This window comes from Crinia signifera, chromosome 8 (assembly GCF_055691185.1).
Source record: "Crinia signifera chromosome 8, ASM5569118v1, whole genome shotgun sequence".
Classification (NCBI taxonomy): Eukaryota; Metazoa; Chordata; class Amphibia; order Anura; family Myobatrachidae; genus Crinia; species Crinia signifera.
Window position 1 is genome coordinate 178,705,352 of NC_139224.1, and position 25,234 is coordinate 178,730,585.

General features: G+C 51.7%; 1 protein-coding gene across 2 annotated transcripts in view; it reads right to left on the bottom strand.

Annotated features, from left to right (window-relative positions):
• The window catches only part of COL24A1 (collagen type XXIV alpha 1 chain), a 395,453-nt gene that overhangs the window by 307,212 nt on the left and 63,007 nt on the right, over positions 1-25,234 (bottom strand). For both annotated transcript variants that reach the window (XM_083157902.1, XM_083157901.1), the window contains exons 5-7: positions 23,566-23,619; positions 4,764-4,817; positions 4,502-4,555 (exon numbers count right to left, since the gene is read on the bottom strand). In XM_083157902.1, the coding sequence (XP_083014028.1) occupies positions 4,502-4,555; positions 4,764-4,817; positions 23,566-23,619 (162 nt within the window). The remainder of the gene's footprint in view (positions 1-4,501; positions 4,556-4,763; positions 4,818-23,565; positions 23,620-25,234) is intronic.

The following is a 25,234-nucleotide window of genomic DNA, read 5'->3' on the forward strand; positions in this document are numbered from 1 at the left end:
CCCAATACTGCCCACACTAATGCCCCTCACACCTACCCAATACTGCCCACACTAATGCCCCTCACACCTACCCAATACAATACAGCCCACACTAATGCCCCTCACACCAACCCAATACTGCCCACACTAATGCCCCTCACACCTACCCAATACTGCCCACACTAATGCCCCTCACACCTACCCAATACTGCCCACACTAATGCCCCTCACACCTACCCTATACTCCCCACACTAATGCCCCTCACACCTCCCCTATTCCCACCTATGCGACACACTTACACACCTGCACCATTCGGCCTATTACTACCAGCCAATATTTCTGGGAATTATTATGTTCTAGAAGTTATCAGAAAAGGTTAAAAAAGCTTCCCCAGGGGTTAGAACCCGTATACAAACAAAATGGGAGGAGAGCTTGGCCTGCTCTCTCTCCCAACAACAATGGGAAAAAATATATTCTACATCACATAAGATATCTAAATGCAGCAATCACATAGAAATGCATTTTAAACTCCTACATAACCTTTACTTTACCCCTGCTAAACTGCAAAGAATCTGGCCCTCAATCTCCAACATATGCTGGAGAGAATGTAATGAGATAGGAGACACCTTCCACATCTTCTGGGCCTGTCCAAAAATAAGACCACTCTGGAGGGAAGTTTTCAACCTTGCCTCAAAGGTCCTGGGGGTTTTGGTCCAAGAGTCGCCTATGTCGGCACTACTTCATGTTTATCCATCAGATATTCCTCACTTCAAATGTTATGTATTGGGTCACATCTTTATAGCCACCCGGGCCACTATAGCCCAGGATTGGAAAAAATCCACTCCCCCCCACTCTGCAAAATTATCAGGAAAATTCACCATTCATTCCAAATGGAAACGATGGGTCTACCCTCTTCCCTCAAACCTTCTTCTACAGGGATGTCATGGTCTTGCTGGCAGGACTATATAACCTCAACGGAAGGAGCAAACATATTATTTGATATGGTCTAATTTACTGGAGAACCCTCTCAGTATAGTACTACTTATTATAAAATGTAACATATTAATGTTACTATTTCCATTTCGGTCCATTGTGATATTCTTATTACATATTATACTTATTGTTGTATTCCTTGTATATCGACATATGTTGGATTGTACCCACCCCCCCCCCCCCCCCCCCATCCCCATCTTTATTCTGTACCCTTCTCCCCTTCCGTGTTTAACGGAACAAAACCTTTAATAAAAACTACTTTGAAAAAAAAAAGAAAAGGTTAAAAAAAAAAGGTCCTGAATATAAATGACACGTGGAATCCAAGGACCAAGGAGCTAACAGTCGGTTTCCCTTCTCATCACTACAACAACATTGTGGCTCCATGAGGAACTTTCACAAAACTTTATTGTAAAGAACATTAAATGTTTTATTGTATCTTTTGTCTCCTTTAAATCCTAGCAATAAATGAAATGTGTCATTAGCCGGGGTGAGACCCTGCGCAATGGGCAGTAGCGCAGAAGGCGCGGCACTGACGCTACCAATGGCTGGTGCCCATTTCTGACATGTGACCTATATGATGCTCATCTCAATACTTTAGTCAAATGGAAATAAGCCTGAGAGTTAAATTGGCTGTTTATAGTAAAAGATACAGTAACCGCGGGGCAGCCATATGTAATTATCCACCGTGCCAACATAAACAAGCAGAAACCTAATATCAGGGTCAGTCGGATGCCTTACACGGAAGCCATTTATCACGTCACCTGTTACCCTTCCCCTACTCACAGAACTAATTCTCTTATCCTGGAAATACTGCAACCTAATCACATTCTACCACAGGGAGACACACGCAACGCTCGGGGCTATTTATGAAGACAGGCAACCAATCAGCAGTCAGCGCTCACCACAATTAGTGCAACTGACCGGATGCCGTAGATTCAGGTCACTATTGCAGTCTGGAATGTGCTGGCCCCCGGGGCGCAGGGCCGCACCTGTGCAGATGTTCCAGTGATTCCCCAGTGGCACATCTGGGACAATTAAAGGTACTTCTATATTAGCCGGGCGCCCAATTAACATACATACGGCACCGTAGTGAAATCACATCGCAGGCGATTTTTGCATGCAATGCAATCGCATGCGATGCAATTTTCCTATGTAATTTATACACTGCTCTCCGGCCTTGGGTGGTGCGATGAGATTGCATTGCATGCTATCGCATAGGGTGTGATGCCATTTAATGTAGTATACACCTGTATGACATACAATTGGATTTAGGCACCCCCCACTATCAATGCCCCCCGTGGCGAGCCCCGCGAGGGGCGGCAGGACGCATCCTCCCGACCTTTTCATGCCCCCACTATCCACGTTGGCGTGGAGTTGATCCGATATAATGTGGCGAGTGCAGCGACCCCCCGCGAGGGGACACGGAATACATGTAACGTAATTCGCGTGCGCTCACCACGCTTCGGGCTCCGTGGCTCGCTGCGGTCGCCACACTATTTATTTTCAACTCCACGCCGACGTGGATAGTGGGGGTAGGAAAAGGTCGGGAGGACGCGTACCGTCGCGCTCGCCACACTTTGGGGTGGCATGGAAAGTGGGGGAGTGCCTAAATCCCATTGTATGTCATACAAGTGTATACTATATTAAATGGCATCACACCCTATAAAATCGCCTGCGATATTATGTGCGGTGCATTCGCATGAGATGTGATCTCACCGCACTGCCCAAGGCAAGAGAGCAGTGAATAAATACCATAGGAAAATCGCATCGCATGCAATGCGATTTTCTTCCGCAGAATCGCCCACTAAGCTATTTGCTTAGTGGGCGCCCGGCAAATACATAAATACCCAATAAAGATTTGCCGCAAATTGTGGTGATACGGAACCTTTATCTTCGGGGCTGGCTGTAAATGATCATAAATAGAGAACGCAGAGAGGAGATTGTGACTCAGGACCTCTATATTAGGCTGCGTGTAGTCCCAGTAAGGTATCCTCTCCTCCCCGCGTCACGCACAAATCCCTGTACTGCGCTTACACACCCGCTCCCACAGAGGAGATTGTTACTCAGGACCTCTATATTAGGCTGCGTGTAGTCCCAGTAAGGTATCCTCTCCTCCCCGTGTCACGCACCCCCAGCACCCCAATCCCTGTACGCTTACACACCCGCTCGCACAGAGGAGATTGTGACTCAGGGGTGAATTTATGAAGCTTGGAGAAGTGTTATCTATCCCCATAAAGAACGTTATGAGCAAGGTGATAATGGTTCAGCCAATCAGCTCTTACCTGTCAATTTACATATTGTAGCTGATTGGCTGAACCATTATCACCTTGCTCATAACGTTCTTTATGGGGATAGATCACACTTCTCCAAGCTTCATAAATTCACCCCTGAGGCCCTCTATATTAGGCTGCGTGTAGTCCCAGTAAGGTATCCTCTCCTCCCCGCGTCACGCACCCCCAGCGCACCAATCCCTGTACGCTTACACATACCATGTTACTCACCATCCAATCATTGTCCTCTGTTCATTGAGGAAAGTCAGCCAGGAATGAGTTTTCAGATGGACGCTTTCCGGCGAATTCCGGGGCGGGCGCTGACGTCATCTGACATTATCTACCCACCCCAAGTAGGCAGGGGTACACCTAAGTTTGGTTGGGTCCGTCCAACATTTATATGGGCGCACCAACTGTTTTTGTGGGCACACGATCATGAAACAAGGGGTGCCCACCCCAAAAACCCCCTTGCTGTCAATGCGCTCGCTGTGGGGTTTGCAGATGCGCATTATCCCCCCACCATCAGGAACGGGGCCTGTACGAACAGGTCCAAATTAGCAGCCAATCAGCTCCTGACTTACGTTACTGGGTGACTATGACAGCAGCGAATTAGTCGGTACAATATTTCTCACAACATTATCTCTCTCCAAGCTCTGATATTCCTATAATAACCAGCGCACCAGAACCACGCCCCCTCTCCTCTCCTGCGCTGTATAAGATGCTCAGTCCTGATTACCAGGAGGCCGCGGTACGGAGGAGAAATATACACACCGCTGCCTGATAGAGGCGTTCGTGGGGAGGGGCGGGGGCAGAGATGGGCAGTGTTCGGGAACCGGGGGTGGTGAGGCCAATGACTGCAGTTTCCGTGACTCGTAATGCCACCGGCCACTCAGATCAGATGTACTCAGGCTTGCGGTGATGTCACTGGAGTGGATATGCTGGACTGGACAGTGGAAAACACAAGATGGCCGACTCTGTGATGTCACTGGTTCCTAGTGAATTGATAGGCTATTTTGCTACCCTATCCTCTATATAAGCAGTGTCTCCTGTAAATGTTATTTTATATGCCTTATACACACTGCTTCCATATTTACACCTCATGTTACTATGACAACATAGCCCCTTCTGCGCCGGTGTGTGTGATATAGTTACTGGGTTAATGTGAGGGTTGGATATTTAGGAATATTTATAGAACATCAGGAACAATCAGTTATCACCGAAACACCACAATGGTCACATAAAACCCATCATTAATTACCTTGGTGCCTGGGGGGCCGCCGTCTCCCATTAAACCCACCGGCCCTCGATCCCCCTGTAATACAGAAACAGAACAATGAATTGTATTAATCACATAGAACATACAGTATCGCTGTGAAGCAGAATTATGGGCTCAATGTAGGCCGCAAACTGCCAGAGACGCGGGACCTCGGGCCGGATAGAATAGCGTCCGGGGTCAGCGAATCAGAGCAATCATTTACACAACCTGAAGGGGCTAATACCGGATGGTTGCTAGAGATTACCTTTGGTCCAGGTGTTGCTTGTCCTGGGGAGGATCCTGGGTCTCCTTTTGGGCCCTGTGGGATAAATAAAAGCTGTCAGTAAATACATACGTGATGTGAGTATATTGTATTCTTCCATGTAAGTAACACTCTCCCCTCAGCAAAACTACAAGAAGCGCAGGTGGAGTTCTTACATAAAGCGCATGTATTCCCTGACCAGACGAAGCATATGGTTCTTGGTGGTGTGGTACTGACCGTGCATGGTGTATTCCCTGACCAGAAGCATATGGTTCCTGGTGGTGTGGTACTGACCGTACATGGTGTATTCCCTGACCAGACGAAGCATATAGTTCCTGGTGGTGTGGTACTGACCGTGCATGGTGTATTCCCTGACCAGACGAAGCATATGGTTCCTGGTGGTGTGGTACTGACCGTGCATGGTGTATTCCCTGCCCAGACGAAGCATACGGTTCCTGGTGGTGTGGTACTGACCGTACATGGTGTATTCCCTGACCAGACGAAGCATATGGTTCCTGGTGGTGTGGTACTGACCGAGCATGGTGTATTCCCTGACCAGACGAAGCATACGGTTCCTGGTGGTGTGGTACTGACCGTACATGGTGTATTCCCTGACCAGACGAAGCATATGGTTCCTGGTGGTGTGGTACTGACCGAGCATGGTGTATTCCCTGACCAGACGAAGCATACGGTTCCTGGTGGTGTGGTACTGACCGTACATGGTGTATTCCCTGACCAGACGAAGCATATGGTTCCTGGTGGTGTGGTACTGAGCGTGCATGGTGTATTCCCTGACCAGACGAAGCATATGGTTCCTGGTGGTGTGGTACTGAGCGTGCATGGTGTATTCCCTGACCAGACGAAGCATATAGTTCCTGGTGGTGTGGTACTGACCGTGCATGGTGTATTCCCTGACCAGACGAAGCATATGGTTCCTGGTGGTGTGGTACTGACCGTGCATGGTGTATTCCCTGCCCAGACGAAGCATACGGTTCCTGGTGGTGTGGTACTGACCATGCATGGTGTATTCCCTGACCAGAAGAATATGGTTCCTGGTGGTGTGGTACTGACCGTACATGGTGTATTCCCTGCCCAGACGAAGCATACGGTTCCTGGTGGTGTGGTACTGACCGTGCATGGTGTATTCCCTGACCAGACGCATATGATTCCTGGTGGTGTGGTACTGACCGTGCATGGTGTATTCCCTGACCAGATGAAGCATACGGTTCCTGGTGGTGTGGTACTGACCGTACATGGTGTATTCCCTGACCATACGAAGCATATGGTTCCTGGTGGTGTGGTACTGACCGTGCATGGTGTATTCCCTGACCAGACGAAGCATATGGTTCCTGGTGGTGTGGTACTGACCGTGCATGGTGTATTCCCTGACCAGACGAAGCATATGGTCACTGGTGGTGTGGTACTGAGCGTGCATGGTGTATTCCCTGACCAGACGAAGCATATGGTCCCTGTGGTGTGGTACTGAGCGTGCATGGTGTATTCCCTGACCAGATGAAGCATATGGTTCCAGGTGGTGTGGTACTGACCGTACATGGTGTATTCCCTGACCAGACGAAGCATATGGTTCCTGGTGGTGTGGTACTGACCGTGCATGGTGTATTCCCTGACCAGACGAAGCATATGGTTCCTGGTGGTGTGGTACTGACCTACATGGTGTATTCCCTGACCAAACAAAGCATATGGTTCCTGGTGGTGTGGTACTGACCGTGCATGGTGTATTCCCTGACCAGAAGCATATGGTTCCTGGTGGTGTGGTACTGACCGTGCATGGTGTATTCCCTGACCAGATGAAGCATATGGTTCCAGGTGGTGTGGTACTGACCGTACATGGTGTATTCCCTGACCAGACGAAGCATATGGTTCCTGGTGGTGTGGAACTGACCGTGCATGGTGTATTCCCTGACCAGACGAAGCATATGGTTCCTGGTGGTGTGGTACTGACCTACATGGTGTATTCCCTGACCAAACAAAGCATATGGTTCCTGGTGGTGTGGTACTGACCGTGCATGGTGTATTCCCTGACCAGAAGCATATGGTTCCTGGTGGTGTGGTACTGACCGTGCATGGTGTATTCCCTGACCAGATGAAGCATATGGTTCCTGGTGGTGTGGTACTGACCATGCATGGTGTATTCCCTGACCAGACGAAGCATATGGTTCCTGGTGGTGTGGTACTGACCGTACATGGTGTATTCCCTGACCAGACGAAGCATATGGTTCCTGGTGGTGTGGTACTGACCGTGCATGGTGTATTCCCTGACCAGACGAAGCATATGGTTCCTGGTGGTGTTACTGACCGTGCATGGTGTATTCCCTGACCAGAAGAATATGGTTCCTGGTGGTGTGGTACTGACCGTGCATGGTGTATTCCCTAACCAGAATAGTATGGTTCCTGGTGGTGTGGTACTGAGCGTGCATGGTGTATTCCCTGACCAGACGAAGCATATGGTTCCTGGTGGTGTGGTACTGACCGTGCATGGTGTATTCACTGACCAGATGAAGCATACGGTTCCTGGTGGTGTGGTACTGACCGTGCATGGTGTATTCCCTGACCAGAAGCATATGATTCCTGGTGGTGTGGTACTGACCGTGCATGGTGTAATCCCTGACCAGAAGCATATGGTTCCTGGTGGTGTGGTACTAACCGTGCATGGTGTATTCCCTGACCAGACAAAGCATATGGTACCTGGTGGTGTGGTACTGAGCGTACATGGTGTATTCCCTGACCAGACGAAGCATACCATGCATGGTGTATTCCCTGACCAGATGAAGCATACGGTTCCTGGTGGTGTGGTACTGACCGTGCATGGTGTATTCCCTGACCAGAAGCATATGGTTCCTGGTGGTGTGGTACTGACCGTGCATGGTGTATTCCCTGACCAGACAAAGCATATGGTACCTGGTGGTGTGGTACTGAGCGTGCCTGGTGTATTCCCTGACCAGATGAAGCATATGGTTCCTGGTGGTGTTACTGACCGTGCATGGTGTATTCCCTGACCAGAAGAATATGGTTCCTGGTGGTGGTACTGACCGTACATGGTGTATTCCCTGCCCAGACGAAGCATACGGTTCCTGGTGGTGTGGTACTGACCGTGCATGGTGTATTCCCTGACCAGACGCATATGATTCCTGGTGGTGTGGTACTGACCGTGCATGGTGTATTCCCTGACCAGATGAAGCATACGGTTCCTGGTGGTGTGGTACTGACCGTACATGGTGAATTCCCTGACCATACGAAGCATATGGTTCCTGGTGGTGTGGTACTGACCGTGCATGGTGTATTCCCTGACCAGACGAAGCATATGGTTCCTGGTGGTGTGGTACTGACCGTGCATGGTGTATTCCCTGACCAGACGAAGCATATGGTCACTGGTGGTGTGGTACTGAGCGTGCATGGTGTATTCCCTGACCAGACGAAGCATATGGTCCCTGTGGTGTGGTACTGAGCGTGCATGGTGTATTCCCTGACCAGACGAAGCATATGGTTCCAGGTGGTGTGGTACTGACCGTACATGGTGTATTCCCTGACCAGACGAAGCATATGGTTCCTGGTGGTGTGGTACTGACCGTGCATGGTGTATTCCCTGACCAGACGAAGCATATGGTTCCTGGTGGTGTGGTACTGACCTACATGGTGTATTCCCTGACCAAACAAAGCATATGGTTCCTGGTGGTGTGGTACTGACCGTGCATGGTGTATTCCCTGACCAGAAGCATATGGTTCCTGGTGGTGTGGTACTGACTGTGCATGGTGTATTCCCTGACCAGACGAAGCATATGGTTCCTGGTGGTGTGGTACTGACCATGCATGGTGTATTCCCTGACCAGACGAAGCATATGGTTCCTGGTGGTGTGGTACTGACCGTACATGGTGTATTCCCTGACCAGACGAAGCATATGGTTCCTGGTGGTGTGGTACTGACCGTGCATGGTGTATTCCCTGACCAGACAAAGCATATGGTTCCTGGTGGTGTTACTGACCGTGCATGGTGTATTCCCTGACCAGAAGAATATGGTTCCTGGTGGTGTGGTACTGACCGTGCATGGTGTATTCCCTGACCAAAATAGTATGGTTCCTGGTGGTGTGGTACTGAGCGTGCATGGTGTATTCCCTGACCAGACGAAGCATATGGTTCCTGGTGGTGTGGTACTGACCGTGCATGGTGTATTCCCTGACCAGATGAAGCATACGTTTCCTGGTGGTGTGGTACTGACCGTGCATGGTGTATTCCCTGACCAGAAGCATATGGTTCCTGGTGGTGTGGTACTGACCGTGCATGGTGTAATCCCTGACCAGAAGCATATGGTTCCTGGTGGTGTGGTACTAACCGTGCATGGTGTATTCCCTGACCAGACAAAGCATATGGTCACTGGTGGTGTGGTACTGAGCGTGCATGGTGTATTCCCTGACCAGACGAAGCATATGGTCCCTGTGGTGTGGTACTGAGCGTGCATGGTGTATTCCCTGACCAGACGAAGCATATGGTTCCAGGTGGTGTGGTACTGACCGTACATGGTGTATTCCCTGACCAGACGAAGCATATGGTTCCTGGTGGTGTGGTACTGACCGTGCATGGTGTATTCCCTGACCAGACGAAGCATATGGTTCCTGGTGGTGTGGTACTGACCTACATGGTGTATTCCCTGACCAAACAAAGCATATGGTTCCTGGTGGTGTGGTACTGACCGTGCATGGTGTATTCCCTGACCAGAAGCATATGGTTCCTGGTGGTGTGGTACTGACTGTGCATGGTGTATTCCCTGACCAGACGAAGCATATGGTTCCTGGTGGTGTGGTACTGACCATGCATGGTGTATTCCCTGACCAGACGAAGCATATGGTTCCTGGTGGTGTGGTACTGACCGTACATGGTGTATTCCCTGACCAGACGAAGCACATGGTTCCTGGTGGTGTGGTACTGACCGTGCATGGTGTATTCCCTGACCAGACGAAGCATATGGTTCCTGGTGGTGTTACTGACCGTGCATGGTGTATTCCCTGACCAGAAGAATATGGTTCCTGGTGGTGTGGTACTGACCGTGCATGGTGTATTCCCTGACCAAAATAGTATGGTTCCTGGTGGTGTGGTACTGAGCGTGCATGGTGTATTCCCTGACCAGACGAAGCATATGGTTCGTGGTGGTGTGGTACTGACCGTGCATGGTGTATTCCCTGACCAGATGAAGCATACGGTTCCTGGTGGTGTGGTACTGACCGTGCATGGTGTATTCCCTGACCAGAAGCATATGGTTCCTGGTGGTGTGGTACTGACCGTGCATGGTGTAATCCCTGACCAGAAGCATATGGTTCCTGGTGGTGTGGTACTAACCGTGCATGGTGTATTCCCTGACCAGACAAAGCATATGGTACCTGGTGGTGTGGTACTGAGTGTACATGGTGTATTCCCTGACCAGACGAAGCATACCATGCATGGTGTATTCCCTGACCAGATGAAGCATACGGTTCCTGGTGGTGTGGTACTGACCGTGCATGGTGTATTCCCTGACCAGACAAAGCATGTGGTACCTGGTGGTGTGGTACTGAGCGTGCCTGGTGTATTCCCTGACCAGATGAAGCATATGGTTCCTGGTGGTGTTACTGACCGTGCATGGTGTATTCCCTGACCAGAAGAATATGGTTCCTGGTGGTGTTACTGACCGTGCATGGTGTATTCCCTGACCAGAAGAATATGGTTCCTGATGGTGTGGTACTGACCGTGCCTGGTGTATTCCCTGACCAGATGAAGCATATGGTTCCTGGTGGTGTGGTACTGACCGTGCATGGTGTATTCCCTGACCAGAAGCATATGGTTCCTGGTGGTGTGGTACTGACCGTGCATGGTGTAATCCCTGACCAGAAGCATATGGTTCCTGGTGGTGTGGTACTAACCGTGCATGGTGTATTCCCTGACCAGACAAAGCATATGGTACCTGGTGGTGTGGTACTGAGCGTACATGGTGTATTCCCTGACCAGACGAAGCATACCATGCATGGTGTTTTCCCTGACCAGATGAAGCATACGGTTCCTGGTGGTGTGGTACTGACCGTGCATGGTGTATTCCCTAACCAGAAGCATATGGTTCCTGGTGGTGTGGTACTGAGCGTGCCTGGTGTATTCCCTGACCAGATGAAGCATATGGTTCCTGGTGGTGTTACTGACCGTGCATGGTGTATTCCCTGACCAGAAGAATATGGTTCCTGGTGGTGTGGTACTGACCGTGCATTGTGTATTCCCTGACCAGACGAAGCATACGGTTCCTGGTGGTGTGGTACTGAGCGTGCATGGTGTATTCCCTGACAAGACGAAGCATATGGTTCCTGGTGGTGTGGTACTGACCGTGCATGGTGTATTCCCTGACCAGATGAAGCATATGGTTCCTGGTGGTGTGGTACTGACCGTGCATGGTGTATTCCCTGACCAGAAGCATATGGTTCCTGGTGGTGTGGTACTGAACGTGCATGGTGTATTCCCTGACCAGACGAAGCATACGGTTTCTGGTGGTGTGGTACTGAGCATGCATGGTGTATTCCCTGACCAGACGAAGCATACGGTTCCTGGTGGTGTGGTACTGAGCGTGCATGGTGTATTCCCTGACCAGACGAAGCATATGGTTCCTGATGGTGTGGTACTGACCGTGCCTGCTGTATTTCCTGACCAGACGAAGCATATGGTTCCTGGTGGTGTGGTACTGACCGTGCATGGTGTATTCCCTGACCAGACGAAGCATATGGTTCCTGATGGTGTGGTACTGACCGTGCCTGGTGTATTCCCTGACCAGATGAAGCATATGGTTCCTGGTGGTGTGGTACTGAGCGTGCATGGTGTATTCCCTGACCAGATGAAGCATACGGTTCCTGGTGGTGTGGTACTGACCGTACATGGTGTATTCCCTGACCAGACAAAGCATACGGTTCCTGGTGGTGTGGTACTAACCGTGCATGGTGTATTCCCTGACCAGACGAAGCATACAGTTCCTGGTGGTGTGGTACTGACCGTGCATGGTGTATTCACTGACCAGATGAAGCATACGGTTCCTTATGGTGTGGTACTGACCGTGCATGGTGTATTCCCTGACCAGGCGAAGCATACGGTTCCTTATGGTGTGGTACTGACCGTGCATGGTGTATTCCCTGACCAGATGAAGCATACGGTTCCTGGTGGTGTGGTACTGACCGTGCATGGTGTATTCCCTGACCAGACGAAGCATATGGTTCCTGATGGTGTGGTACTGACCGTGCATGGTGTATTCCCTGACCAGATGAAGCATATGGTTCCTGGTGGTGTGGTACTGACCGTGCATGGTGTATTCCCTGACCAGAAGCATATGGTTCCTGGTGGTGTGGTACTGAGCGTGCATGGTGTATTCCCTGACCAGACGAAGCATATGGTTCCTGGTGGTGTGGTACTGACCGTGCATGGTGTATTCCCTGACCAGACGAAGCATACGGTTCCTGGTGGTGTGGTACTGAACGTGCATGGTGTATTCCCTGACCAGACGAAGCATATGGTTCCTGATGGTGTGGTACTGACCGTGCCTGGTGTATTTCCTGACCAGACGAAGCATATGGTTCCTGGTGGTGTGGTACTGACCGTGCATGGTGTATTCCCTGACCAGACGAAGCATATGGTTCCTGATGGTGTGGTACTGACCGTGCATGGTGTATTCCCTGCCCAGACGAAGCATATGGTTCCTGGTGGTGTGGTACTGACCGTGCATGATGTATTCCCTGACCAGAACCATACGGTTCCTGGTGGTGTGGTACTAACCGTGCATGGTGTATTCCCTGACCAGACGAAGCATACGGTTCCTGGTGGTGTGGTACTGACCGTGCATGGTGTATTCCCTGACCAGAAGAATATGGTTCCTGGTGGTGTGGTACTGACAGTGCATGGTGTATTCCCTGCCCAGACGAAGCATACGGTTCCTGGTGGTGTGGTACTGACCGTGCATGGTGTATTCCCTGCCCAGACGAAGCATAGGGTTCCTGGTGGTGTGGTACTGACCGTGCATGGTGTATTCCCTGACCAGACGAAGCATATGGTTCCTGGTGGTGTGGTACTGACCGTGCATGGTGTATTCCCTGACCAGACGAAGCATATGGTTCCTGGTGGTGTGGTACTGACCGTGCCTGGTGTATTCCCTGACCAGACGAAGCATATGGTTCCTGGTGGTGTGGTACTGACCGTGCATGGTGTATTCCTGGAAGATTTACACTAGGAACAAAACCTTATCATTTATTAATTCTGCCTTTGGACTGCACCTAAGGCCGGACAGTTTATGTAACTGTAGGAATGTAGGATTCCTAACGGGAATGTAGGAATCTTATTTATAGGTTATCTTTACTCTGGGGAAGGCCGGTACACACTAGGGCTTTCTGAGCGATATGGTGGACAATATCGCCTAGTGTGTACGCTCCCTGTCATTAACAATGCGCACTCTCACGTCCAAGCATGTCCGGATGGGGGAGGTCACCATTAGCAATGGCACCACAGCTGTCACTCACCTCAGAGCAGGCATCAGCACTTGTCGCTCCCCGCCGAGTCCCCGACGCCACCAATATCGGTGGCAGGGACCGCCGGCAGGTGTGTATGGGCCTTAATATTTACCAGCCCCCCCCCCCTCTGCGCTCGCCCCCACCCTCTGCGCCCGCACCCCCTCTCTGTTTACTTTGAGCCTTGTGGAATTCTGTTTTATGAATCCGATAAAGAGGATCAGAGTGACTGTTGTATAACAATTGCAGGGGATCCCCAGTGTGGTCCTCAAGTCACAGGCGAGGCATCAAGTATGCCAGGGATGGTTCAGGCGTATTTCCACAGATTATATATATATATATATATATATATATATATATATACACTGACTGAAACAGAACTCCAGCAGCTGATACACGTTATAGGGCTGGAGGTCTTGATGGACTGGTTAGGCCTCAAATTGCGGCCAGGTGAAGACAGTTCCGGAGCTGGAGAAATGCTCTGACCCCTGGAGTTCTCTGGCTGAGGAGACCACAGGTAGTTACAGACGGAGCTATGGAGAGACAATAATCGCTTCCAGGTTGTCAGAGCATCATACGGAAATAAGGAGGAATGAGGGAAATGACCCGGAATAACCGCTGCAATATGGAGAGCAGAAGCCGCACATCCCTGCCAGGTTCCCATAGTAACCCCATAACCAGGACATCCCTGAGGGTCTGTGGCTGATTATACCACAGGAGATAAAGGCTTGGGTGCCCTGGAGTATGGCAGCCCTACGGATAAGGGTTATGGTATAAAGAGTTGACAATGTCTAGGTCAACAGTCAACTGGGAAATGATAAGCTGTATTGGCAGTGCCTCAGTGATGTCACAGGTCCCTAGGGCATTGATAGGCTGTATTGGCAGTGCCTCAGTGATGTCACAGGTCCCTAGGGCATTGATAGGCTGTATTGGCAGTGCCTCAGTGATGTCACAGGTCCCTAGGGCATTGATAGGCTGTATTGGCAGTGCCTCAGTGATGTCACAGAACCCTTGGGCATCGATAGGCTGTATTGGCAGTGCATCAGTGATGTCACAGAACCTTAGGGCATTGATAAGCTGTATTGGAAGTATCTCCGTGATGTCACAGATCCCTAGGGCATTGATAGGCTGTATTGGCAGTGCCTCGGTTATGTCACAGAACCCTAGGGCATTGATAGGCTGTATTGGCAGTGCCTCAGTTATGTCACAGGTCCCTAGGGCATTGATAGGCTGTATTGGCAGTGTCTCAGTGATGTCACAGAACCCTAGGGCATTGATAGGCTGTATTGGCAGTGTCTCAGTGATGTCACAGAACCCTAGGGCATTGATAGGCTGTATTGGCAATGTCTCCGTGATGTCACAGATCCCTAGGGTATTAATAGGCTGTATTGGCAGTGTCGCCGTGATGTCACAGAACCCTAGGGCATTGATAGGCTGTATTGGCAGTGTCTCCGTGATGTCAAAGATCCCTTGGGTATTGATAGGCTGTATTGGCAATGTCTCAGTGATGTCACAGAACCCTAGGGCATTGATAGGCTGTATTGGCAGTGTCTCAGTGATGTCCCAGATCCCTAGGGTATTGATAGGCTGTATTGGCATTGTCTCTGTGATGTCACAGAACCCTATGGCATTGATAGGCTGTATTGGCAGTGTCTCAGTGATGTCACAGAACCCTAGGGCATTGATAGGCTGTATTGCAGATAGGATTTCTAGGAACATCCAGAGATAGTGCCAGGACTCTGCAGAGGCAGTGATAGTGCCAGGACTCGGCAGAGGCCGTGGTAGTGCCAGGACTCGGCAGAGGCCGTGGTAGTGCCAGGACTCGGCAGAGGCAGTGGCTTGGTTTCGGACGCCTTTCTTCCTGTTCCATATTCCTCACTCTGCAATCACAAACCACCACAAACACCGGAATAACTTCGGGCCGGCTCACACATAGCTCTGCCCGGCTGATCTGCAGCGTGTGTGTATAATTATCATAAATTACAGGCTGCTAGTTTATATGAGTGCACCATAATAGACATTGTATCTATCCCAGGAGACATGAGGTCAGCTGGGCACTGAAGCACCAAATAAGAACATCCACATTATATAGATGTAAGAAAACTATAATATACAGTATATAAAACTGATGGCTATATACCTGCTGGGCACCTTGAGCTGGAGCGATCCCAGTCCTATATAATTCATATAATTAATGCTTATCCCCTAATATGTCATAACTTGTGCAGTGTTTTCATTCAGCTTGTCACATGGTGTTATGGACAGTGTCCTGCGCTAGCTGTAGTCGCCAAGGATCAGTGGCACCTGACGCGTGTCTGTAGTCGCCAGGGATCAGTGGCACCTGACGCGTGGATGTACTGACCAGGGATCAGTGGCACCTGACGCGTGGCTGCAGTCACCAGGGATCAGAGGCACCTGACGCGCGGCTGCAGTCACCAGGGATCAGTGGCACCTGACGCGTGGATGTAGTCACCTGGGATCAGAGGCACCTGACGAGTGGCTGCAGTCACCAGGGATCAGAGGCACCTGACGCGCGGCTGCAGTCACCAGGGATCAGTGTCACCTGACGCGCGGCTGCAGTCACCAGGGATCAGTGGCACCTGACGTGTGGCTGCAGTCACCAGGGATCAGAGGCACCTGACGTGTGGCTGCAGTCACCAGGGATCAGAGGCACCTGACGCGTGTCTGTAGTCGCCAGGGATCAGTGGCACCTGACGCGTGGATGTACTGACCAGGGATCAGTGGCACCTGACGCGTGGATGTAGTCACCTGGGATCAGAGGCACCTGACGCGTGGATGTAGTGACCAGGGATCAGTGGTACCTGACGTGTGGCTGCAGTCACCAGGGATCAGTGGCACCTGACGCGTGGCTGCAGTCACCAGGGATCAGTGGCACCTGACGCGTGGCTGCAGTCACCAGGGATCAGTGGCACCTGACGCGCGGCTGCAGTCACCAGGGATCAGAGGCACCTGATGTGTGGCTGCAGTCACCAGGGATCAGTGGCACCTGACGCGTGGCTGCAGTCACCAGGGATCAGTGGCACCTGACGCATGGCTGCAGTCACCAGGGATCAGTGGCACCTGACGCGTGGCTGCAGTCACCAGGGATCAGTGGCACCTGACGCGTGGCTGCAGTCACCAGGGATCAGTGGCACCTGACGCATGGCTGCAGTCACCAGGGATCAGTGGCACCTGACGCGTGGCTGCAGTCACCAGGGATCAGTGGCACCTGACGCACGGCTGCAGTCACCAGGGATCAGTGGCACCTGACGTGTGGCTGCAGTCACCAGGGATCAGTGGCACCTGATGCGTGGCTGTAGTCGCCAGGGATCAGTGGCACCTGACGCGTGGATGTAGTGACCAGGGATCAGTGGCACCTGACGCATGGATGTAGTCGCCAGGGATCAGTGGCACCTGACGCGTGTCTGTAGTCGCCAGGGATCAGTGGCACCTGACGCGTGTCTGTAGTCGCCAGGGATCAGTGGCACCTGACGCGTGTCTGTAGTCGCCAGGGATCAGTGGCACCTGACGCGTGGATGTAGTGACCAGGGATCAGAGGCACCTGACGAGTGGCTGCAGTCACCAGGGATCAGTGGCACCTGATGCGTGGCTGCAGTCACCAGGGATCAGAGGCACCTGACGTGTGGCTGCAGTCACCAGGGATCAGTGTCCAATGACGCGCGGCTGCAGTCACCAGGGATCAGTGGCACCTGACGTGTGGCTGCAGTCACCAGGGATCAGAGGCACCTGACGTGTGGCTGCAGTCACCAGGGATCAGTGGCACCTGACGCGTGTCTGTAGTCGCCAGGGATCAGTGGCACCTGACGCGTGTCTGTAGTCGCCAGGGATCAGTGGCACCTGACGCGTGGATGTAGTGACCAGGGATCAGAGGCACCTGACGAGTGGCTGCAGTCACCAGGGATCAGTGTCCAATGACGCACGGCTGCAGTCACCAGGGATCAGTGGCACCTGACGTGTGGCTGCAGTCACCAGGGATCAGTGGCACCTGATGCGTGGCTGCAGTCACCAGGGATCAGTGGCACCTGACGCGTGTCTGTAGTCGCCAGGGATCAGTGGCACCTGACGCGTGGATGTAGTGACCAGGGATCAGTGGCACCTGACGCATGGATGTAGTCGCCAGGGATCAGTGGCACCTGACGCGTGGCTGCAGTCACCAGGGATCAGTGGCACCTGACGCATGGCTGCAGTCACCAGGGATCAGTGGCACCTGACGCGTGGCTGCAGTCACCAGGGATCAGTGGCACCTGACGCACGGCTGCAGTCACCAGGGATCAGTGGCACCTGACGCGTGGCTGCAGTCACCAGGGATCAGTGGCACCTGATGCGTGGCTGTAGTCGCCAGGGATCAGTGGCACCTGACGCGTGGATGTAGTGACCAGGGATCAGTGGCACCTGACGCATGGATGTAGTCGCCAGGGATCAGTGGCACCTGACGCGTGTCTGTAGTCGCCAGGGATCAGTGGCACCTGACGCGTGTCTGTAGTCGCCAGGGATCAGTGGCACCTGACGCGTGTCTGTAGTCGCCAGGGATCAGTGGCACCTGACGCGTGTCTGTAGTCGCCAGGGATCAGTGGCACCTGACGCGTGGATGTAGTGACCAGGGATCAGAGGCACCTGACGAGTGGCTGCAGTCACCAGGGATCAGTGGCACCTGATGCGTGGCTGCAGTCACCAGGGATCAGAGGCACCTGACGTGTGGCTGCAGTCACCAGGGATCAGTGTCCAATGACGCGCGGCTGCAGTCACCAGGGATCAGTGGCACCTGACGTGTGGCTGCAGTCACCAGGGATCAGAGGCACCTGACATGTGGCTGCAGTCACCAGGGATCAGAGGCACCTGACGTGTGGCTGCAGTCACCAGGGATCAGTGGCACCTGACGCGTGTCTGTAGTCGCCAGGGATCAGTGGCACCTGACGCGTGTCTGTAGTCGCCAGGGATCAGTGGCACCTGACGCGTGGATGTAGTGACCAGGGATCAGAGGCACCTGACGAGTGGCTGCAGTCACCAGGGATCAGTGGCACCTGATGCGTGGCTGCAGTCACCTGACGTGTGGCTGCAGTCACCAGGGATCAGTGTCCAATGACGCGCGGCTGCAGTCACCAGGGATCAGTGTCCAATGACGCGCGGCTGCAGTCACCAGGGATCAGTGGCACCTGACGTGTGGCTGCAGTCACCAGGGATCAGAGGCACCTGACGTGTGGCTGCAGTCACCAGGGATCAGAGGCACCTGACGTGTGGCTGCAGTCACCAGGGATCAGAGGCACCTGACGCGCGGCTGCAGTCACCAGGGATCAGTGGCACCTGACGCGCGGCTGCAGTCACCAGGGATCAGTGGCACCTGACGCGCGGCTGCAGTCACCAGGGATCAGTGGCACCTGACGCGCGGCTGCAGTCACCAGGGATCAGTGGCACCTGACGCGTGGCTGCAGTCACCAGGGATCAGTGGCACCTGACATGTGGCTGCAGTCACCAGGGATCAGTGGCACCTGACGTGTGGCTGCAGTCACCAGGGATCAGAGGCACCTGACGCGTGGCTGCAGTCACCAGGGATCAGTGGCACCTGACGCACGGCTGCAGTCACCAGGGATCAGTGTCCAATGACGCGCGGCTGCAGTCACCAGGGATCAGTGGCACCTGACGCGTGGCTGCAGTCACCAGGGATCAGTGGCACCTGACGCGTGGCTGCAGTCACCAGGGATCAGTGGCACCTGACGCATGGATGCAGTCACCAGGGATCAGTGTGTAGCATAATATCTGGCCACCATTATATTACATCCAATTGCTGCAGCTACGGGAGAGGACAGACTATATACATATACACATATCAGTTATGGCCACGGAGCATTACACCCACCTGCTGCAGCCACTGTTATGAAGCAGGAGCCCCAGAGCATGCTGGGTAGCAGTTGTATGACAGCGGAAGGATCTATGAGCAGGAGCATGTGATAAGTGACACCCTGTCACCGTCTTATAGAGGGATTATCTCACATGTATAAGCAGCTGTTTCATATACAGGAAGAAATGCCCTTTATCTGGGTGTACTTAGGAAGTAGGGATCTGTGAGCGGGGAGGTAGTTATGGCTGCACATGCTCAGCCCCTGATTACTAGCACATGCGCCGCACAGCGCTCCAGTGCGCAGACAATACAATTACTGCACATCAAAGCCTTCTGCCATAACTGGCTCAGCTTCAGTGCATGAAATGAAGACACATGTCTGCAAACCACAACAGTGTTCCCGGATCATAGACTTATCCTTCCACACCGGGGCTTTATTACCGCCGTGTACCAGACACTGCTCCGTCCCCCGTATACATCATGGCACATACCAGCCTGATGCTATATTCCCTCACACTTAGATATTAGATAGAATTGATTTATTCATCTCACAATGGAGAAATGTGCAATCGTTACAGCATGGTACAAGTACAGATAAGAGTAATAGCATAATAATAAGAACACACATGATAAGATAAGAATAGTAACAATATACATCCAGAATGTAGGCACATGCAGGTCTTCTTCAGACCATGACAGTTGTACATTCTGATTGCAGCCGGAAGGAACGATCTGCGATATCTCTCCATTGAGCATCGAGGGTGACGCAACCGATCACTGAAAGTGCTGCACAGATCCGTCACAATGTCCTGGAGAGAGTGTGAAGCATTATCCAATAATGATGTCACCTTGTTGATCATTCTCCTCTCACCCACAATCTCTACAGAATCCAAAGACATGATCCTGTGTAACCAGCACAGCACTACAGTGACCCCCATATAACAAGAACTGCACTACAGTGACCCCCATATAACAATAACCGCACTACAGTGACCCCCATATAACAAGAACCGCACTACAGTGACCCCCATATAACAAGAACCGCACTACAGTGACCCCCATATAACAAGAACCGCACTACAGCAACCCCCATATAACAAGAACCGCACTACAGTGACACCCATATAACAAGAACCGCACTACAGCAACCCCCATATAACAAGAACCGCACTACAGTGACACCCATATAACAAGAACCGCACTACAGTGACCCCCATATAACAAGATCCGCACTACAGTGACCCCCATATAACAAGAACCGCACTACAGTGACCCCCATACAAGAACTGCACTACAGTGACCCCATATAACAAGAACCGCACTACAGTGACCCCCATATAACAAGAACCGCACTACAGCAACCCCCATATAACAAGAACCGCACTACAGTGACACCCATATAACAAGAACCGCATTACAGTGACCCCCATATAACAAGATCCGCACTACAGTGACCCCCATATAACAAGAACCGCACTACAGTGACCCCCATATAACAAGATCCGCACTACAGTGACCCCCATATAACAAGAACCGCATATAACAAGAACTGCACTACAGTGACCCATATAACAATCACCGCGCTACAGTGACCCCATACAACAAGAACCGCACTACAGTGACCCCATACAACAAGAACCGCACTACAGTGACCCCATATAAAAAGAACCGCACTACAGTGACCCCATAGAACAATCACCGCGCTACAGTGACCCCATACAACAAGAACCGCACTACAGTGACCCCATATAAAAAGAACCGCACTACAGTGACTACTTGTAAAAAGAACCGCACTACAGTGACCCCATATACTTCCTACAGGTCATCTTACATCATGGCCATCAGCCTAATGCTATATTCCATCACATGGTAACTGACGCATCTATCACATGACCCTGTGTAACCAGAACAGCACTACAGTGAACCCATATAATGAGAACCGCACTACAGTGATCCTATATAAGAAGAACCGCACTCCACTGACCCCGTGTATCAAGCACCGCACTCCACTGACCCCGTGTAACAAGCACCGCACTCCACTGACCCCGTGTAACAAGCACCGCACTCCACTGACCCCGTGTAACAAGCACCGCACTCCACTGACCCCGTGTAACAAGCACCGCACTACACTGACCCCGTGTAACAAGCACCGCACTACAGTGACCCCGTGTAACAAGCACCGCACTCCACTGACCCCGTGTAACAAGCACCGCACTCCACTGACCCCGTGTAACAAGCACCGCACTACACTGACCCTGTGTAACAAGCACCGCACTACACTGACCCCGTGTAACAAGCACAGCACTCCACTGACCACGTGTAACAAGCACCGCACTCCACTGACCACGTGTAACAAGCACCGCACTACACTGAGCCCGTGTAACAAGCACCGCACTACACTGAGCCCGTGTAACAAGCACCGCACTCCACTGACCCCGTGTATCAAGCACCACACTACACTGACCCCGTGTAACAAGCACCGCACTACAGTGACCCCGTGTAACAAGCACCGCACTCCACTGACCCTGTGTAACAAGCACCGCACTCCACTGACCACGTGTAACAAGCACCACACTCCACTGACCACGTGTAACAAGCACAGCACTTCACTGACCACGTGTAACAAGCACCGCACTCCACTGACCACGTGTAACAAGCACCGCACTACACTGAGCCCGTGTAACAAGCACCGCACTACACTGAGCCCGTGTAACAAGCACCGCACTACACTGAGCCCGTGTAACAAGCACCGCACTCCACTGACCCCGTGTATCAAGCACCACACTACACTGACCCCGTGTAACAAGCACCGCACTCCACTGACCCCGTGTAACAAGCACCGCACTCCACTGACCCCGTGTAACAAGCACCGCACTCCACTGACCCCGTGTAACAAGCACCGCACTCCACTGACCCCGTGTAACAAGCACCGCACTTCACTGACCCCGTGTAACAAGCACCGCACTCCACTGACTCCGTGTAACAAGCACCGCACTCCAATGACCCCGTGTAACAAGCACCGCACTCCACTGACCCCGTGTAACAAGCACCGCACTCCACTGACCCCGTGTAACAAGCACCGCACTCCACTGACCCCGTGTAACAAGCACCGCACTCCACTGACCCGGTGTAACAAGCACCGCACTCCACTGACCCGGTGTAACAAGCACCGCACTACACTGGCCCCGTGTAACAAGCACCGCACTACACTGACCCCGTGTAACAAGCACCGCACTACACTGACCCTGTGTAACAAGCACCGCACTACACTGACCCCGTGTAACAAGCACCGCACTACACTGACCCAGTGTAACAAGCACCGCACTACACTGACCCGGTGTAACAAGCACCGCACTACACTGACCCGGTGTAACAAGCACCACGCTACACTGACCCGGTATAACAATCACCGCACTATACTGACCCTGTGTAACAAGCACCGCACTCCACTGACCACGTGTAACAAGCACCACACTCCACTGACCACGTGTAACAAGCACCGCACTACACTGACCCCGTGTAACAAGCACCGCACTCCACTGACCCCGTGTAACAAGCACCGCACTACACTGACCCCGTGTAACAAGCACCGCACTACACTGACCCCGTGTAACAAGCACCGCACTACACTGACACCGTGTAACAAGCACCGCACTACACTGACCACATGTAACAAGCACCGAACTACACTGACCCCGTGTAACAAGCACCGCACTACACTGACCCCGTGTAACAAGCACCACACTACACTGACCCCCTGTAACAAGCACCGCACTACACTGACCCCGTGTAACAAGCACCGAACTACACTGACCCCGTGTAACCAGCACCGCACTACACTGACCCCGTGTAACAAGCACCGCACTACACTGACACCGTGTAACAAGCACCGCACTACACTGACCACATGTAACAAGCACCGAACTACACTGACCCCGTGTAACAAGCACCGCACTACACTGACCCCGTGTAACAAGCACCACACTACACTGACCCCCTGTAACAAGCACCGCACTACACTGACCCCGTGTAACAAGCACCGAACTACACTGACCCCGTGTAACCAGCACCGCACTACACTGACCCCGTGTAACCAGCACCGCACTACACTGACTCTGTGTAACAAGCACCGAACTACACCGCACACAGCGAGTCCTGTACAAGGTTTGGGTGAGCCTCTTGCGGAATACAGAGCTTGGGGGCTGCCTCTCCCCTGGAATCATCACCTTCCCACTTGGCAGAGGTTTAGAGAGACTCCACTATGACACATTGTTGGACTCTCTCCTGCTTGCATTTCTGTGATATCGCTACATGCAATCAGATTCCCTCCAGCACTGAACACGCAGTATATGATTTGGATCCAAATGTAATTCTCACTTATCATTAAATATTCCTCCACCTTGCTGTGCATTTGCCTAGACTTCGTACGCTTACCTTTGGACCAGGTGGGCCGGGTAATCCAGGATTGCCATGAGGTCCGACCATCCCCTGGAATAGAAATTCAATGCATTAATGACAAATATCTAAGTGGGAAAATGTTATTATGCCGCAAGCTGTGATGTAACACCGGAACTGGCAATACGCCGAGCGCGGGCATCGAATAGAATACAGACATACACATTAACGCATGCACATGGTAAAGGACTGGGCATTGCCAGTGGGCTCACTAGGGAGGGATTCCGCACAGACCTACAGCATTTGTTTACACTTTACCCAACACTGTATTATGGGCTGATCCAATCATATTGCTCTGTTCATGTTCCGGAGTCACACACTAACAGAGCGAGAATAATGAGGACTCTTTGGGGCTGTAGATGGCGGACTGGCCAGGAGCATCACAGCAGGGATAAGAGCTGAACCTGAACACCTGAACTGTGTGTAATCATGCTGTGCAAGGGGTAATGCTACTGAGACCAAGGGGTATAGTTATTAAAATGTGGTACCATCAATAATTACTTATCAAGAGATGATCACTGGGAATTCTGGGGCTAAAGATCAGTATTTATTATTTATTAACAGTTTCTTATATAGCGCACACATATTCCGCAGCGCTTTACAGAGAATTTTTGTCCCTGCCCCAGTGGGAATCTATATTCCCTACCACATGTACACGCACACACAGATATTCTAGGGTTCATTTGTTGGGAGCCAATTAGCCTACCAGTATATTTTTGTAATGTGGGAGGAAACCGGATGCAAGTATGGGGAGAATATACAAACTCTGCACAGTTAGAGTCATGGAGGGAATGGAACCCATGACCTCAGCGCTGTGAGGCAGTAATGTAACCATTACACCATCCGTACTGCCCCGTATATATAACACATGGTGGGGATAGAACCCATGACCTCAGCGCTGTGAGGCAGTAATGTAACCATTACACCATCCGTACTGCCCCGTATATATAACACATGGTGGGGATAGAACCCATGACCTCAGTGTTGTGAGGCAGTAATGTAACCATTACACCATCCGTACTGCCCCGTATATATAACACATGGTGGGGATATAACCCATGACCTCAGCGCTGTGAGGCAGTAATGTAACCATTACACCATCCGTACTGCCCGTATATATAACACATGGTGGGGATAGAACCCATGACCTCAGCGCTGTGAGGCAGTAATGCTAACCATTACACCATCCGTACTGCCCCGTATATATAACACATGGTGGGGATAGAACCCATGACCTCAGTGCTGTGAGGCAGTAATGCTAACCATTACACCATCCGTACTGCCCTGTATATATAACACATGGTGGGGATAGAACCCATGACCTCAGTGCTATGAGGCAGTAATGTAACCATTACACCATCCGTACTGCCCGTATATATAACACATGGTGGGGATAGAACCCATGACCTCAGCGCTGTGAGGCAGTAATGTAACCATTACACCATCCGTACTGCCCGTATATATAACACATGGTGGGAATAGAACCCATGACCTCAGTGCTGTGAGGCAGTAATGCTAACCATTACACCATCCGTACTGCCCTGTATATATAACACATGGTGGGGATAGAACCCATGACCTCAGTGCTATGAGGCAGTAATGCTAACCATTACACCATCCGTACTGCCCGTATATATAACACATGGTG